An 18289-nucleotide genomic window follows, 5' to 3' on the forward strand; every position below is an offset into this window, starting at 1 on the left:
TCCAATTCAAGACCACTTGCCAAGAATTTGGCACTAAGTGGGAATACACAATAAATTCAAAACAAGCCTTTCCCTCAATAAGCATTTTATTAAGGAGATAAAGCATAAAATAGGTTAACAAAGTGGGAGGATGATGATACCAAAATGAAAGATGGTAACAACACAGGAGGAGCAGACAGGACTTAAAATGGCCCGAGGCACTCTGGTGACAATAAACAGTCAGGTAAAAGGAAGGGGAACCAAGATGTCGCTCACTTCTATTCTGCTATCAGCTTAATACTCCATCTAGTCAGATCAATATATGGCATGTTGGACTGTAGGATTCAACTAACAAATCAGCAAGGAACTAAAGTTTATCAGTCAACTCAGTTCTCACGTGGGCTGCTATAAATAGTGGCTTAGCATATCTAATAAAGTAGGCTCACAGGTATGGAATAAGACTAGATTTCTAGTAAGTTGGTCTTTGCAATTGGAAAACTTTTATGGGTACAGGAACTTACCTAGCCCACTATGAGGGAGCTAACAATGTAGACAAACCTGCCTATTACACTACGTGATGTAACATTAACAAGATGTTGCATAATTTTTAGTGTCAAATTTCACACTGTAACATCCTCTCTCCTCCTTTTAAATGCTTTTCTTTCCCTGAAAACAAGAGAACTTTGGTCAAAGTCAAGTTTCAAATTAACTTGTCTTAAACACCAAATTATGAAAAGCAGTGGAGGCTTGCCACTTCATTAAGTCATTAACTCCTGTTCTTTCAAATAGACAAAATAACGAACTATAATTACAGACACCATTTTCTTCTCTGAAATTTATATTGGGAACACCCGACTTCCTACAAACATCTAAATTAAAAAGTTATTAAATAAGGTCATGGACGGAGCATCAACCTTTTGGGGCACTATCATCCTAAAATTAGGTTCTAAGATTTTATAACAAAAGCCCAAGAATTTCTCAAAAACACGTCTTTTTACTCATTAAGTACTCCCAGTTACGCAGACTTTGACACCTAGATCTTTGACTCAGTTTTTTCACAGCCTTATTTTATTGGTATGCCTTCTGGATTAAATGAACCCACACACCAGCTGTATATTACGCTTTCTAGCCCTAACTATGGAACTATGAGCAGTATACCACCATGCCCTAGCACAACCCGGTATCCTTCACACCTTACACAGTGAGAGCTCCTAGAAGATACAGATTAATGAGTACTTATTTTGAATGAAATTCAAGTATCTCAACAAAGGTATAAGGTTGCAATTTCAATTAGGCTTATGGATGTATAGACTAATTGGTAACCCAGTAACTCCCACAAATTTGCAGTGTTACAATTTAGTCTCCACAGTATTCATTATACTTCATGTTCTTGGTAAAGTACAAAAAACTTAGGGCTTACCCATTTAATTGTTTTTCAAACCATCCCCATGTAAAACTCATAAGGATGATCTAAGCAATTGTCACATAACCCTAACTGCAAAGGGGACTGACTGTTGCGTGAAATTTTACTTTAACCAGCAACTGATTATACCAAGTGATGTTAAAAGTACCTGTTAAATATCACCTTCTAATAGAAAATGCAGTATTTGCTTCTGTACTTTGAACAAAACTATGCTAACTTGCTAATCAAAGAAAGCCTACTTCCATTTTTATATGACAAACATTAACGACCGTGGACTTGAACTCTTAACAAAACACTAATTATATTGACCACTTCCGGAAGGTGGGATTACCAAGTATTAGTTGTTATTTCTTGAAGAGTTCAAATACAAGTTTGAAAAGTTTCATTATTTAAAATCTATTAATTTAGGCAAAATTGTACATAACAAATTGACTACAAAATATCTTTTATTTTTAACTTAACTTGTCAAAGGGGAACATACAATGACTTTGGCAAATTTGATTCACAGCACAAAATAGTTATCCAAATTGAATAATTTATTGCTGGTCTGAGGCTTGCCTTGTTTTATACTTAAGTAGAATTTACATTGTTTTGACAAACAGCAGATATCAACATTTAAAGGAATAGTGACCTATTCAATAAGGCAATCATTTTGGTAGCAAACTTTTATTGAAATCTTACATAACTCAAGCTTTATAAAAAGCAAACATAATTGAAAAATGGGTTCTCCCTCTAATGCCTTATGTATCCAAAGCTTGAAAGTTAATTTAAAAGCAAACAAAACAAAATCCCTGCAGCAGATCCTGCTGAAATACTTAAAAAAAATCTAAGTGAGCTTAATCTTTACAAAAGTTATTTTAGCTCAAAAGCTATAAAATCAAAGTTATCTTAATTCTACAAAGAAGGGAGAAGGTCTTCATGCCACCATTTCTTTAGAACCTCATCTTTTTCATCAAATTTGGCCAAATTTCTGTGCCCTTGTTTTCAGGAGATTCCTCTTGCGGAAGAGGCCAAGTACAAATATGGAAGAGTAACTGCCTAAGCAAGTAGGAAAGTGTTCCGTAATAGTGTGCAAAGAACGTAGAGTTCTGGGTTAATCTCTGGAACTCGATCTGGACCGTGACCTTGACTTTGAATGGGATCTAGAACGGGATCTTGAAGCTCTTTTTGGTGGAGGGGACACAGAATGAGCCTTTGAGGGTGGAGCAGGTAGGGGAGAATTGGAACGAGACTGGCTCCTTGATCTAGACTTTGACTTTATATCACCTTTTCCATTTTCTTTGGGGGAACGAGATCGAGAACGAGACCTGCTTTGAGATTTCTCATACTCATCCTTAGACCTGCTTCGAGAGCGCGAACGGGAGCCCCGGTCAGACTTGGGCTTAGATTTGCTCTTGGATCTAGATTTCCTGCCTTTTGACCGAGAACGTGATCGATCTTTGCTCCGAGACCTAGATCTGAACAAGAAAAGCCAGATTTTTTTTTCAATACCTTGCCAGAACATACAAGTACTACACAAACAAGTACAGTGACATTCAGAAAAAGACCCAACGTTATTTACCGGGAACGACTTTTTGAGATACTTCGAGATCTACTGCGGCTGCTCCTGCGACTCCTACTTCGTGACCTTCTTCTAGACCGTGACCTGTAAGAATCATGATAAAATCTTACATCTCAACACGAATGCTTGTGTCACGACAAACAATAGACAAACCAACAAAATATGCAATTGCTTACTACAAATTAAATCCACTGTCAAAACATCTGGAAAAGAACCCAATGATGCATAAGAAGAAACTATGAACTGACCTAATTTTAAGTATCAACCGAAATACTACTGTTTGAATTTTCCTTTGTTCTTGGCAAATATTTTCTCCCTCTCCCTATCTTCTTTTACCTTGATCTGCTTCCAGAGTAAGACCGTCTATGGCTCGTTCGTGCTTTATCTTCAATGAGCCTAATGTTTCTGCCATTTATTTCCGTACCATCCAGTTTATCCAAAGCACGCTTCATGTCAGAGTAGGAGCGAAACTCAATTACGCCTTCATTTGTGCGTTCTTTGTGAGCATCCGCATAGGTGACTTCACCTGCTTGTCTCATGAAATCCTACAAGAGCAACAAGACAGGTCACACCCAAGTCTAAAGAAAAAGATCTACCTACTGTACTTGACACAGAAATAAAACAAGAGCTTATCTTTTAAACATTAGTATAATTTTTACTTTGAATTACAGCACATACCTTTAAATCTTGCCAACTGCAACGACTAGAAAGATTTTCTACAATAAGCCTGAATTCTGTACGAACAGGTGGTCCATATTTGTCTCTGCCAGATGTTCTCCGACTGCTGTACCCACCTCCACTACCTTTATCACATGAAGGGAACAATCAGATGCATTGCAATGATAGGGATGCATAATGTTTTTGAAAGTTAGTACAAACATATCAACTTTTATTTACTGGAGTAGGACTTTGCTATTATATTGCTAAACCTCTGATACAACTGTGATTTGCCACAAATTAAATTAAGGGCAAGCCAAATAGACTAAATCCAACTAAACTTCTCCTACAATCTGTTAGAAAGTGACTGCTCCTTTATTCAATTTACCTCGCTAAGTTTTATTTTACAGAACATTGTAAAATATAAAACTTAACTGATTACATGCATTTCTACATTTTACAAAAATGTTTACTAGTTACACTAAGTACTTACATCACAGTGTGAGGTTTTTGGTGGTGGTTTGGCCACAAAACACGCAAGGTAACAGTCACCTAGTTCAGATTAACCAGTTTTGTCTAACCCTTGGAATCCTCACCATCACCCTGCGTCTAATGGCAAAAGGCTGCTGTCGTCATGGCTTCCGGTAAGGTCAGCCAAAGGGTCATAGGGCAAGGGTCACACAATGTATGGAAAAGCCAAGGCCAATCAGGAAAGGCAGTCATCTTAGCCTCAGTGGACACAGCCTCAGCCCCATTGGTCACTTTCAAATTGAAACATCAAGGACTTGTTAAAAAGTTTGAATTCAACATGCAACAATTTCAACATCAAACATTTAACATAACCAAAAATCCCCCCACCTCCTCCCAATAACATGCCCCCCACTAGTTCAAATACAGCATAAAGCTTATTGAGATGCACTCGTGGTATATACCACATTACTTGAAAATAGTATTTTCTTTGGCCCCCGCCAATTTTAATAACTCTAAGACCTGAACTTAAAACTCCTCCCCTTTCCCCATCCCCACCCCACCTCCACCCCAGCCTATCCCCAAATTTCTACGCTAAGACATTCACATTTCTAGCTAATGCACTGACAGGTAAGCAAGGGGGATACAACAAATACAGCCATCCCTCACTTCCTCCATGGGCAGAGCCCACGACAGTGCTGACAGGGGCAAAGCACAAGCCACCCCCCCCCCAACTTAGCAAACCCCCACCCCCCAAACCCCGCGCTCCGGCGTCCCCTGGTTGCACCGGGCAGGCGTGAAGGGAGCGGGGCTCCGGGACACCCCAATTAAACGACATCGCCCACCGCGCCTGCCCGGGCTGGGAGGCCCCACCCCGCCCCCTCTAGGCCTGCGCCTTCCCACCCCACCCCATCCCAAGGACGCGGAGCGCGCGGGGGTGGGACTCACTGCGGCTTCCGTAACTGTAGCCGTCACGATCGCGGCGCGGGCCCCGGGCGTGCTCCACAATCACGCGCTCGCCGCAGAGGTCCTTGCCGTTCAGCTCGTAAACGGCGTCGTCGGCGTCGCGGGAGTCCTCGAACTCCACGAAGCCGTACCTGGAAGGCGGTGCGAAGGCCGGGGACAGGCGGGGCGTCGTTAGGCCGGGGACGCGCACGCACCCGCGGCCACCGCCCCCCGCGCGCACCCGTGGCCCCGCGCCGCCGCCATCTTGGAGGCCCTGCCACGCGGCGCCGCGGCCTTGGCAGCCTCTTCCGTTTTTAAGTGCCCCGCTGTCCGCAGGCCCGCAGCAGCCAGGGCGGATGCGGCCGCGCAAGTCCGACTCACCCATTTTTGAGGTCTATTTCGAGGAGGCGGCCATAGCCACTGAAAAAGCGCTGGATGTCCTTCTCCCGGACGTGGTAGCTAAGGCGTCCTATGTAGACGCGCGGCATGTCCGTGGCGGGCGGGGGGCCCGAGGGCTGGCTCTCCCAACAGCGGACCGCAAGGCAGAAGACCGGGTGCGGGGTCGGCAAAAACACGAACACGCGCTTCGCACGGCAGCGGCAGCCAAGTCCAGCCACACAATGGTGCGCGCGCGCGCCAGGGTTACGCTATAAGGGCGGGCGGGCGGGGGCGGGGCCCTGCGTATGACGTCACTGCGCAGCACGTACCCTCCCGCGCTGGAGCCTTGGGCTCAAGGGTGACTTAAGTGTCCGCCGCCCGCCGGGTTTCGAGGATGTGCGGTTCTACTCGCTCACAGGATTTTCTCGACCCATCTTTGTAAGCGTAGTATTCCGTCGTGCAGACGAGGACTTGTCTTCTAATTTGCACCTCCTAAAAATCTGTTCCTCTGCGTTATTTCTCCAAGACTGGCGTTAGGGAGGCCGGCTAGAGAATCCCCGTCTTTCATTGGTTCTCGAGGTTGTCATAATAGACCTCCGTAGTCTCTGATTGGTCCCCTAAAATGAGAATGCGTATTTGCTCCACGGATCAGTTCCCGCTCTCCTGGGTGGAGAATGCGCTCTCTGACACAGTTGATTTAGCCCATTTCACAGAATCCGAGGTTGGTCACCGAGGTCGTGGTGACCTGGCCGGGATCGCGTTACAAGCTCACAGCCCTGTTGGCTTCTGTCGTCTCGTTCACACCCATCCTCAGCCTTCACCACTTCCCTGCACGTCTTCCTCTCCCTTTGTGGGTCTTTTCTTGGAGCAGTGGCAGCTGGAGTCACCTGTAGATTGCTTTGTACGTGGCAATCCCACAGTTGCCGTAGGTGTTCACAAAGGGAGCAAGGCCAAGGCCTCTGGCCCAGGAAAGTTGAGCAAGACCTGGCAGCCCTCCTGCAGAGGTGTGTGCACTCTTTTTCTCCCCCATATGGAGAGTCTGTTGCCAGCACGCCATCCCTTCCTCCACTGGTTTGGAAGGCACCTTATTTATGTGGCAGAAATATATGTTTTTGAGCTTATCACTAGAGATGCTATTTAAAGCTGGAGAACTAGATGAAAATCTCAACAGAGTAAGTATAAGTGGAGAGCAGGAGACCCTGGAATACTCTGAAAGTGCAGGAGAGGAGACCAAAGAGGTGGGGAAAAAACCAGTAGAGCGTGGTGTCACAGAGGCTAAGAAAAAAGGGTACCACTGAGATAATACTGGCTGTTTAGGTATTTCCGTATATTCCAGCTCTTGAGCAGTGCAATCTTGGTATTCTTCAGCTTCTGGTTGAAGGGGTAGTGAATTCCCCTGGGGACATTTAGAAAAGTCTGGAGGCAATTTGGTTGTCATGACTGAGCTAGGGTGAGTGTTAATACTGACATCTAGTAGTAGAGGCTATACTCTCTTGTTTAAAATTAAAATACATAGGTATATCTTTAAAAAATTCATGGAATATAGTAATTAGGGAAAGGGGAATTCAATGTGATAACATTTTTTTCACTGATCAAATTGTTAATACTTTAAAATTTGTTAAAATTCATTATTGACTAGAGGAGAACCAGAAAATGGCACTCATAGAGTTGGTGGGACTGAACATTCTTTGGGGGTAAAGGGGTAGCACTTATTAAAAAATGCATATGCGTATACACAGTGAGGTGTTGCCGCCTCCCTTTTTGCAGTTCATTTACCCAAAGGGAAAGGTGCAACTGATATTGTCCTGTCCTCCGCTTCCTCTCACCTCTCTTTCCCCAGAGCATAGTGGCTCCTCTTAAAAAACCCAAATAGCGCTGGCTACAGAAGAGGAAACAGTCTCAAATACCGTCACTGAACGGAGTGTGGGGCCATCAGCATTTTGTGGAGTCTCGCTGATGATCTAACTCACCTTTGTTGATATTTTGGAAGAACAACGCAAAGGAGAAATGTACAACCTGAGAGCACATTTCCTTGGGCACCTACAGTTATGGCAGATAAAGATCACTCCACTGCTTATTCTAAAATTGGGGCGGTAACTGCAGGAGTCTTATCAGCAACAGAGGGAGGGTCGCCTCATCCCGATCCAGAAGAGAGTTAATAACTTTGAATCCATAATTACCCAGATTGTAAAAGACAGTGTAGAGCGTACAACTGTGGTTTTCAATTCAATGGATATTCTTACATAAGTTAGCTGGAAACCAAAAGAATTTCCCCAAGCACCATGTGATTCAAAGTGGGTGTAAACTGGATTCTGATAGGTTTTGCTCTCTTACATCTGAAAAATGTACATTCCAGAACTTGTCTCATCTTGAATGGATTTTGGAAGAACATGGTTTCTGCTGAAAGTCACCTTATCACTCCTCTAACCACTCATGTTATTTTTCCCAGCTTCATTGAGATATTATTAACACACAACATCTGTAAGTTGTACAGTGTGATGATACGATACAATGTGTTACAAAATAATTACAGTAAGGTTTAGTTACTACCTCCATCACCTCACATAATAACCATTTGTGTGTGTGTGTGTGTGTGTGTGTGCGCTAATACAATTTAAGACTCTCCTAACAACTTTCAGGTACCTAATACAGTATTGTTAATTACATTCACCATGCTGTGAACTTACTCATTTCATAACTGAACTTACTCATAAGTGGAAGTCTGTATCCGTTGACCAACATTTCCCAATTTCCCTCACCCCTGAATTTCTGATAACTACCCATTCTACTCTCTATTTCTATGAGTTTGGTATTTTAGATTCCACGTATAAGTAAGAACACACAGCATTTGTCTTTTCTATCTGACTTATTTCACTTAGCATAATGCCCTCAAGATCCATCCACGCTGCGTTAAAGGACAGGATTTCCTTTTTTATGGCTGAGTAATATTCCCTTGTATGTACACACCCCATTTAAAAAAAAATCCATTCATCCATTGATGGACACTTAGGTTGTTTCCATGTCTTAACTATTGTGAATGATCCTACAATGAACATTGGAGTGTGGCTATTTTTTTCGAGGCAGCGATTTCATTTCCTTCAGATATATACCCAGAAGTGGGATTGCTGGATCGTAGGTAGTTCTATTTTTAATTTCTTGAGGAATCTCCATACTGTTTTCCATAGTGGCTGCACCAATTTACATTCCCACCAACAGTTCCCTTTTCTCCACAGCCTCACCAACACTTCTCATATCTTGTCTTTTTGATAATAGCCATTCTAACAGGTGTGAGGTGATATTGTAACCACTGATTATAAAATAGCATTCTCCCTGCACTCTATGATCTTACCCTGTTTTATTTTTCTTTATGGAATGTTCATCACCTGACATACTTGTTTACTGTCCCCCCCCCCCCCCCCCCAGAACCTAAGCTTCATTAAAGCAGGGATGTTGTCTGGCTTTTCTTCACCTTTACATCCTCAGCACTTAGGAAAGTGCCAGGCACACAGTAAAAGCTCAGTGAAAGCTGCACCATTCTGGTAATTGTTCAGAGCCTATTAAGGGAGGATCTCCATTCGACAGGTATCTGTGCTGAAGGGCTGTGTGCTGGTAGGATGGAATCTTCCACCTCCTGGTTCATGCCCACCCACACCTGCTGCCCCCCCACACCCTCAGACGGCTCAGAGAGGTGCAGCAATGCTCCCTGCAGATCCCACATTTCTCCACCAAAGCTTATCTCTCATCTGTGGGAGTGTAAATTGGTAGTCACTTTGGAAAAGGGAAGAACTGTCTGCTAAATTTGTCTATTAAAGATGGAAACTGCTAGTGTCAACCCCATGACCTAGCAATTCCACACCTAACAGAAATGCGTACATACACTGTCCATAAGGAATGTACTAGAAATTCCTAGCAGCATTATGTGTAGTAGCCCCCAAACTGGAAACCACTCAGATGCATATCCACAGGAGAATGGGCAAATTGACTGGTTTATTCACACCACACACTACTACACAGCAATGAGAAAACCATAAAGATCTGCAGCAAAATCAGTGGCTCTCACAAATGTAATTGTCTAAGCAAGACACAAAGGAGTCCCTATCGTATGATTGCATGTATGCAAAACTGAAAAACAAAACTAATCTATGGTGTGAGAAGTGGGGGGGGGAGGGGGGAGTGACTAGAAAGGGGGCTTATGGGGTTCTGGTCATATTTTGTTTCTTCAGCTGTGCTGGTTGCACAGGTGTGTCCTGTCTGTGAAAATTCATTGAGCTGCACATTTATAATTTATGCACTTCTCTCTATGTATGTTGTACTTTGATGGAAAAAAGTTTTAAAAAGGATAATTTTCAAAATATTACCTGATCATGAGCCCTCTGGGTTGTGCTGGGGACTAAAGCTCTACTGAGGACTTCATTCATAGTCTTTGCCCGTGAATGTTAATTTGTCTGAATCAATTGTTTATGGTTTTTGTTTGTTTGTTTGTTTCCCAATTAGGTTTCGTCCGCTGAGAATTGCTTCTTGGTGCGGAAGATGTCGCTTTGTCGCCACCTGGTGGCTATCACTGTGATTACAGTGATAGATACATGCTGTCGGCTTCCTTATTCATGCATCAGTGAAACTCAGAGGTAGAAGATCTTTGAATGTCCCGGAATCCAAATCTTCGAATTGCCAAACCTTCTTCACCCAGAGGTTTTCTGGCCCTTACCTGAACACCTCTCCTGATGGAGAGTTCTCTGCCTTACCAGGCAGCCACGTCTATTCTTGGACATGTCTCACTGTGAGTAAATTCTTTATAGAAAGTACAAAATTACTACCTTGAATTGTCTACCAACTGTTCCTGGTAGTGCCCCTTAAGCTGTTCAATTAACTATATCCGTTTCCCACAAATGGGTCTTTCAGATGTTTGAGGGTAGTACTCAGACCCTCTGTTCGTGTCCTCTTCTCTGGCTAACCGCCAGCAGTCCCCCAAACATCCCTCCTGGGACCTGCTTTCAAGTCCACCAACTTTCCACTGTGGGCCAAGTCATCTGATGCTTCTGAGCCTCATCCGTGGTCTCTGAAGTGGATGTAATAATAGGATGAGCCTCAAAGAGTTGAGTCGAGAAGTAACTAAGATGGTTCATTTTCAGGGCCTGGCGTGGTGTTGGCACACTTTTTCTGTAAACGGCCAGGCATGGAATGCTTTGGCTTGGTGGGCCGATGGTCTGCGTTGCACCGACTCAGATGTGTTCTTGTAGCGCTCAAGCCCCCAGAGCCTATATGCAAATATTATAAAAACAGGTGCTGACCCCTGGGGTAGAGAATAGGCGGAATGGGGAGGATTTCATTTCTTCCTCTTAGATGGAAGAAATGTTTCTTACTTATCTTTGTGTCTTCTTTTGGGCTCAGCACAGGGCCTGGCACATAGTAGGTGCTCAGGAAATGTTTACAAAAGGAAGAGAAACAATATGTGACATAGGGAAGAGAATAGCCTTTAGAGTCAAACAGACTCTGGGTCCAAATGGACTTATTCTCTATGTGACTTGTGTTAAAGAAAAATTTATTCATGATGCTTGTTAATAAAACGGTCAGGCAGACTTTGTTCAGGAGGCTATGGAGATAGATGTAAGAACTCCTGCAATGGGGGAGAGAGCTGGAGCTCAACTTCAAAATACAATATGGAAAAAAGCAGGGTGGGGGGTGTCAGTGGATGGAAAATTGGACATCACCTGGGAGATGGCAGAGGATGACCACGAGCAGATATTGAGGGTGGGGTCTTCTGGTGACACCAACTTAGCAAGAGTCTTGCTAAAATTGTGTGGATTAGCAGAGACAGACACAGAAGCCCCAAAGTCAGGGCCCAGTTGGGAAGAGAGTTCAGAGTTTGATCCAGGAGAAACTCTGTCACCTAAGCTACACCACTTCCCCTCTCAGCACCTCTTTGCCTGTAAAATGGCCCCATAGCAATACCTGCTGCATAAGGTTGTTGCGGGTATTAATGGAGATCATTAACAAAAAGTGTGGGTGCTGAAAAAATATTTTCTAACAAGAAAACATGAAAAAAGTTTCATCTTCCATGATTTTTAACCCCATGGCCTTCAACCCATCCTCCCACCAGATCAAGGGCCATTTCTTGTCTCTTCCAGTCTGCGTAGAGAGCCTTCACTGGCCCCTCTTGGGCTCTGGGGTGGGGCGGGATGGTACCAGAGAGAGGAGAGTTGGTAAAGGGGGTGAGGGGAAAGTCATGCTTCCTGTTCTGAATTCAGGGCCAGGCTGGCAGTAACTGCAGACGTTCAGGTTTTGCCCCAAGGGCTCAGTGTCAGCTGCACAGAATTAATGGCCAGGAAAGCTGTCTGCCAATGATTTCTCAATTCAAGGTGCAGACATTAGAGAGAAACACAGCCGAGTCTGTTTCAGATCCAGGCCTCCCAGTGCTGGCTGACAGACAATTACATCCCCCCCCCCCCATTAAGTTCCCTCCCGGGAGATGCTGGAGTCAGGGGTCAGTCCTTCCCAAGCATGCTCAGAGTTCCAAGTGTGTGTGCAACGTTCTGTGTGTCCACAGAGAAAAGAATAAGGGAAGGACACACGTGTATCTTGGTTTGGTTGCCCTAGAAGCAGGCCCTGAGATGAGGCTTCAAGTACATGAAGTTTATTTGGGAGGTGATCCTAGGAAACACCAGTGGGAGGCTGGGGAAATGAGATGGAGAAGAGACAGAGCTTAGACGTGTGTTATCGAGCCAGTTACACTGTGTGCCATGGAGCTTAATCTCACCTGGGGCTCTGGGAAATGGTGTAACACATACACCTCAAAATCACCCCATCCGAGGGTGAGGGAACTGGGGTACTTATACACCGGCTCCTGTGGCTCGTTGACTGAGGGCTGCTCTCGGTGTGTTCATTACCTGACAGGTCCAGCCTGGCTCACATGGTGGCCAAGCTGTTCTTCAGGTAGGAAATGCAGGTGCTGGCAGCGGGCCTGCCCTGAACGGTGAAGGCCTTAGGGGTCCGAGCCAGGCACCCATAGAATCTACTACAAAATGGGCTCAGGCCTGACTCTGGTCCAGGCTCTTAACAGCTGTCTGTGATCTCCTTTAGCCTCTTACACATCCGAGACTGGCTCGCAGTTAATCTCCTCTCCCCAGACCTGCTTCTCAGCACTGGAACTAGGGAGAGGTGGGTGAAGCCCTCGGGCCAAGCGGAACATTTCATGGGGCACCCAAAACTGCAGCAGTCAAGTCATGTTTTAATGCAATCGTTGAAAAAAAAAAGTGAATGCAAAAAAAAAAATCCATGATGAACAAAAGAGCAGAATTTTAAATTAAGGCAGGATCAGTCACCATGCTGAGCTGAGCCATATCGAACCCCGAGGCAAAAGGGAAAATCAGTAATACCGATTTGTTCCATGTGGATTTGTTTTTGGCATTCATTTTTATTTTTAAAAACATTATTGCGCAGATGACACATTCTCTATCTTGATTATTGAGTTACATGGCACACACATGTATTTGTGCTTCACTTGTCTCACCCTAGCCCTGGCCCTTGTCGTCTGACACCCATTTCCCCCCACCTGGGTATATTGTACTCAGTCCACTCAACTGCTCAAGCCAAAAACCTGGGGTCTTCCGTGGCTCCTGTCCTTTCCTCACTGTTCCCTGATGGACCATTACTGACTTTCAGCCCCACCTCCAAGCATCCCTCAAATCTGTCCTCTTTCTGCCCTCTCCAGGCAATGTCTGTCTCCTGTTCGCGTTCTCTCCACGTCTCCCTACTTGTTTGTTTCCACCTCCAGGCCAGGAACAGGTCACCTTCTTTTCTAGAGGAGTGGGCACTTTCCTGACCTCATTTCCCGAGTCCTATCTCACGACTGTTTCTAATAAACTCCCACCTCAGACCCCCAAGCTTTGCCCTTGATGTGTAAAGGGAAGGTTCTGGAATTAAGAAATTACCTTTTTGTTTTTCCCTCCCAAGGCCAGGTTTCAAGAGTATGGCCTCTAGACAGACTCAAAGCCAAACTATGACCTCTTTATTGCAGGTGGTGTCTGCATTCCTCGTAAAGTAATACATGTCACTGACCCAAAAGCGAGGAGGATGGTGGGAGAAGGGACCCAGAGTGTCATGACTCAATGGGGATAAAAAATAGATCGATCCATTTGATAGTTTCAAAAACATCCCCCCCTTATGCAGTCAGATGGGTCCCTAAGTTCCCAATACTTTCGCTCATATCCTTGGCTATCTCTATTTCTGGAGAGTTCCGATAAGTTCTCCCATTTAACATTCCCCCCCACGTCAGGGTCATGTTTATCTTGGACTCCATGCCCCCTCTGCTCACTTATTTAAGTTCTGAGTGGCCAAAGAAGCTCTTTGCATCACTGATGGTGAAATCTGAAGTTCGGCTGGGCATTTCAGGGAGGCAAGGGGAGGTCTGGATTCCAGTCCTGCACCTGTCTGGGTCTGAAGTCCCCGAGGAGACAGTAGTACCCTCGTCCCCACCCCACAGGTTCCTGGCAGATTAGACAAGATAATGGGTATATATGAAGCCTCACATGGCAGCAGGCACGGACTCAGTGCCCAGTTGGTGTCTCTCCTCCCCTCGTCCACCTCCCTGCCTCCTCAGCCTCCTGCCATCCCCTCCCTGCCCTTTGGGCTGAGCTCGCTGTGCCAGAATTCTGGGCTTCTGTAAACAGAGCTTAGCACTGGGTTTGTTAACCTACTCAGCAACGCTAATTCCTCTCGAGCTCCAGCATGTGATTCGGCATCAGTGGGCTGCAGCGACCCCAGTGACTAATGATTAATGCAGCTTTCCCAGTGAAGAGCCAGGTGTGTCGGTACCCCAGTGCTGTGATTGACCTTGGAGCTGAAGAGTTCCTCAATGCCATTGGATTCTTTGATCATCGTCATTATTGTACACACACACACACACACACACACACACTCATGTGTTTTGGGTCCTGAGTCCTGGCATCCGGGAATCTCGGGGCAGCAGAGGGGTTGGGTTAAGGGAGGTGCGTGGGGGAGCAGAAGAGAGGCCAGAAGTCCATCCAGGTACCTACAGTCCCTCCCCACACCCCACGTTTACCCATTTGTCCAGCCCTCATATCCTGGGGCTTGCGTAGTATCTGTCACACCTGTTGTGAGTATAGCACCCATAAGAGTTGTGGGACATAGTCCTGCAAATCTAAGTGTGGACTGGCCCCTGCTGACCTCTTTACTTGTAGGTCCTGAATTTTGCCTCCCCTCTGTCCTCTGTGCCCCAGTCACAGCGACCTCATTTTGATGATTGAACACGTCAACCTCTTCTCCTCCTCAGAGCCCGTCACCTGCCCTGCTAGTCTCTGTATTGTTGCTTCTTCTTTCCTCTCTTCTCATGGCTGGATTCTTATCTGTTAGGTCTTAGCTCACTTGTCACCTCTTGAGGGACATTTCCCCTGACCACCTTGTCTAAAGAAAGTCCCTCTAAAATGATTTTTCACAGCACCTCACTTGCTACCATCACTGCATTCATTTGAACTATTTTAACCCTTTTTTTTTTAATGCGCTTTTCTGCCCTCTCCACCAGATTGTACACTCTATGAGGGCAAGAGCCATTTTTGTTTTGTTCCCTATGCTTTCGCCAGCACCGAGAGTAGTGCTGGCATATAGTCGGTGCTTAATAAATATGTGTGGAAGAGCCGTCCTCATTTCCCCTTTCCATCTCATCATCTTAAAATAAATTTTGCAGGCAGCCCAAATGGGCCACCTGGTTGACCCACCTTGAGAATAATTTCTGGGGCCAAGTCTCCTCACCCTTTAGAAGCAGCTGGGTGGGCTCTTCCAGCCTGTAATGCCTGAGCCTCCACGAGAGACGCGCATTGCCAAGACTAACCCCAGCAGCTGCTTTTTCCCTAGTAAGCTCCTACAGCTGGCGAGGAAAAGTCAGGGAGTGGGAACTAGTCTTCCCTGAGAACTTATTACATGATACTAGCTCTGTGAACTTAGTAAACTAATCTCTGTGGGCTACAGTTTTTCCATCTCTAAAATGAGACTAGGATTTCTCAACCTCGGCACTGCTGACGTGTTGGGGCAGATCATTGTTTGTCACGTGGGGTGTGTGTCCTTTGCATTGTAGGATGGTTAGCAGCATCCGCTCACTAGATGCTGGTAGCAAACCCAGTTACGGCAATCAAGAATGTCTCCAGGTGATGCCACATGTCCCCAGGGGGTAAAATCCCCTCCCTCTCCACCTCCCCCTCACCCGGCTGGGACCCACTCCAATAATACCTGCCTTATGTTAGCGTCGTGGATTGATGAAATGATATAGGTCATGTTAAGTGCTTACTAATATGCTTGGCACAGCGTAAGCATTTAATATACTATGTGTTTGAAATCTGTTACTGTTGTTACTATTAACATCATTACACTGACGGCTACGAGGAGTTTCAGGGGAGAGAGGTGCACACAGGACAGGCAGACCCAGGAAAATCTACTCTTCTGCTCATGGTGTGTCATCTTGTCCCTGCTTCCAAGCACTGATTGTTACACGTGCAGGAAATTGACAAACCAGTTGTCAAACACAGCCAACCTTGAAATTGGCAATGGGGAGAGTATTTACACCACGGGAATCAGCAAGTGTTGCATAGCAGAATTTTATTTTCCGGAGCCACCCGGCTACCGCAGTGCTTCTTTTATTAACACATCAAATGACAAGATCTTGTAGTGGGTCTAACAGCTACCGATATTTTAAAATAGTGATGAACATGACATTTTGAGATGTCAGCAACAGCTGTAATAGGATAGGAAAATATCTGTGATTTCCGTTGGCGATAAAGTGCCAGGTACTGGTTTGCTGCCCACATTCAGATTGAAAGGAAATGCTAAATTTATTAGAAGTGGGAGAAAATAAAGATGTAATTTTTTTTTTTTTTTGTCCAGAATGCCTTCAGATGCTGCCAAATTTTATCCAAGGACTTCAGTTAAGAACTTCTGCTCTAGTGGACACATTCAGTGGTTAAGTGTAAATGAACCTGGGCCTTAAAAGCAGACAAACCTGAGCTTGAATCCCAAGCCTGCCTGTTACTGAGCTGGGCAAGTCTTAATTTCCTCAGTCTCTAAATGGGAATCTGAACTTAATGGGAGGTAGAAATTAAATAGAAGACTGTAGATAAAATGCTTTAAGAGGGGCCCAGCAGCCAATAGTGTGTGTGTGTGTGTGTGTGTGTGTGTCGTGGGAGGAGGGGAGATACTTTGTAATATGTCTCCCGCATCCCCAGGTCTCTGCAGAGATCTCTGAATTTGAGCGGCAGAGGTAGTAATAGATCTCACCCCAGATGGCGCTCCTGGTTCATCTTTATCTGCATTGTCTGCGTGTATGAAAAATACGGGATGTGTATGCTGGGCAGAACAAATAGAATTATGACTCACTTTTCACTAATTGTGTAGTGGGTTTCACATACTTTCATGCTTGATTTTCCACCGTGTTTCAAACTGTTTCAAAAATGGGTCTTTTCCCCTCCTCGTCCTCTGGGACATTGGGACTCGTGTCCCAGTGGGGAGAGGGCACCGTGTTTTCCCCTCTTCCCTCCTTGCCTTCCCCAGGGCACAGTGAAGAAAGAACCACACTCTCTCCTTTCCTCCGCCTGGGAGCTTCATTATTCCTCGCACAGGACCATTTTTCCAGCTCATTAGAACCTGGAGCTAAGATAAAGGAGGGCAGAGCCATTAGGTAGCAATTTATATGTAAATGTGGAAGTTACCAAAGAAAGAGTCCCGAGTGTTCTTTAGGAAGCATTCAAGTTGGGACTCTTCTGGAAAGCAAGCCTCAGCTCCAGAGCCAGCTCCTTAATCCCCACCACCCTTCTGCCAGGCTCAGGGCTGAGGCCAAGGTCACACAGTCAGTGACACGCAGGGCCAGCACTTAAAGCCATAGGTGGACCCCAAAGGCAGCGTGTGGCCACTTTATTAAGCACCTCTAAAGGGAGGAGGCCCCCAGACTAACCTGCAGCCTCACACTCTCCCGTCTTCAGCTTTTTCAGCCTATTCAGGCTCATCTGGCTTGGGAGCTTGGTGCTGAGAGGGGAAAGGTATATTGTACACTCCATTCATAAGATTTAATTCAACAATTACTGTGTCAGGCCCTGTGCTTTGTATGTGTAGAGGACAGTTACTAGCAAAGGAAGCCTCGGGGTTGGGCTGGTCCTAAGTTCTGAGATTGAGGAGTCAGGAATAAAATGGGGGTCTATAAGACAGCCAGAGAGAAACCTTCTCCCTAAAGCTAAAGAAAAGCGGGCTTTATCCCTTGTCTTCTCTGTGCTCAGTAGCCTCCAACCAGCCCAATCCCCATCCTCTTGACAGTGGCAGTGTCAGAGGGACTAGTGAGAGGGCAGGCTGTCACCCTAGGAGAAGCAGCCCCTGCCCTCTTCAGCCACCTGGCAAGTAGTTTTCTGAGGCAGGAAAGACGTCTTCACCTCTGCCAAGTGTTCCAGCTCTTCAGTCTATGCCATATGCTAGCTTAGTGCCCTAGACCTTGAGCCGGGCCCAGGGGAGTTGTCCCCCTCTGGAGGGGATGTGTGGGTAGCTGAGCATATCCTTAGGCCAGTGTGTCACAAGTAAGAGTTTGATCTTGGTCTTAAAAGCACTGCGGAACCCTCAGTGAGTTTTAAGCAGACAAGTGATGTGTTCAGACTTATGTTTTAGAAAGATCTCTCTGGCTTCTATGGGGAATGAGTGGGAGGCAGTGGATAGAAACATGAGTTAACAGGCTGCTTTAGTCATTGAGAACAGAGATATGGCACCTGAATCGAGGTAGCGGTAGTGGAGGGGCAGATAAGAGGATGGATTTGATAGAGACCCAGGAGATAGGCTCGATAGCACTTGGTGATTAATGACTGGATATGGGGGTGAGAGAGAGTAATGATACCCAA

The 18289-nt window shown here is 45.5% G+C and overlaps 1 protein-coding gene across 1 annotated transcript; it reads right to left on the reverse strand.

Annotated features, from left to right (window-relative positions):
• Positions 1-1830: 1830 nt before the first annotated feature.
• SRSF6 (serine and arginine rich splicing factor 6) lies at positions 1831-5665 on the reverse strand. The gene is made up of 6 exons (XM_074317275.2): positions 5415-5665; positions 5037-5185; positions 3642-3766; positions 3300-3508; positions 2964-3047; positions 1831-2859 (listed from the first exon to the last, which is right to left on the reverse strand). Exons 1-6 carry the CDS (start codon positions 5519-5521, stop codon positions 2496-2498), a joined length of 1038 nt encoding a protein of 345 aa, XP_074173376.1. The 5' UTR covers positions 5522-5665; the 3' UTR covers positions 1831-2495.
• Positions 5666-18289: the final 12624 nt, after the last annotated feature.

The sequence above is a fragment of the Rhinolophus sinicus genome, chromosome 13 (assembly GCF_057876585.1).
Source record: "Rhinolophus sinicus isolate RSI-liver-muscle chromosome 13, RSI-T2T, whole genome shotgun sequence".
Lineage (NCBI taxonomy): Eukaryota > Metazoa > Chordata > Mammalia > Chiroptera > Rhinolophidae > Rhinolophus > Rhinolophus sinicus.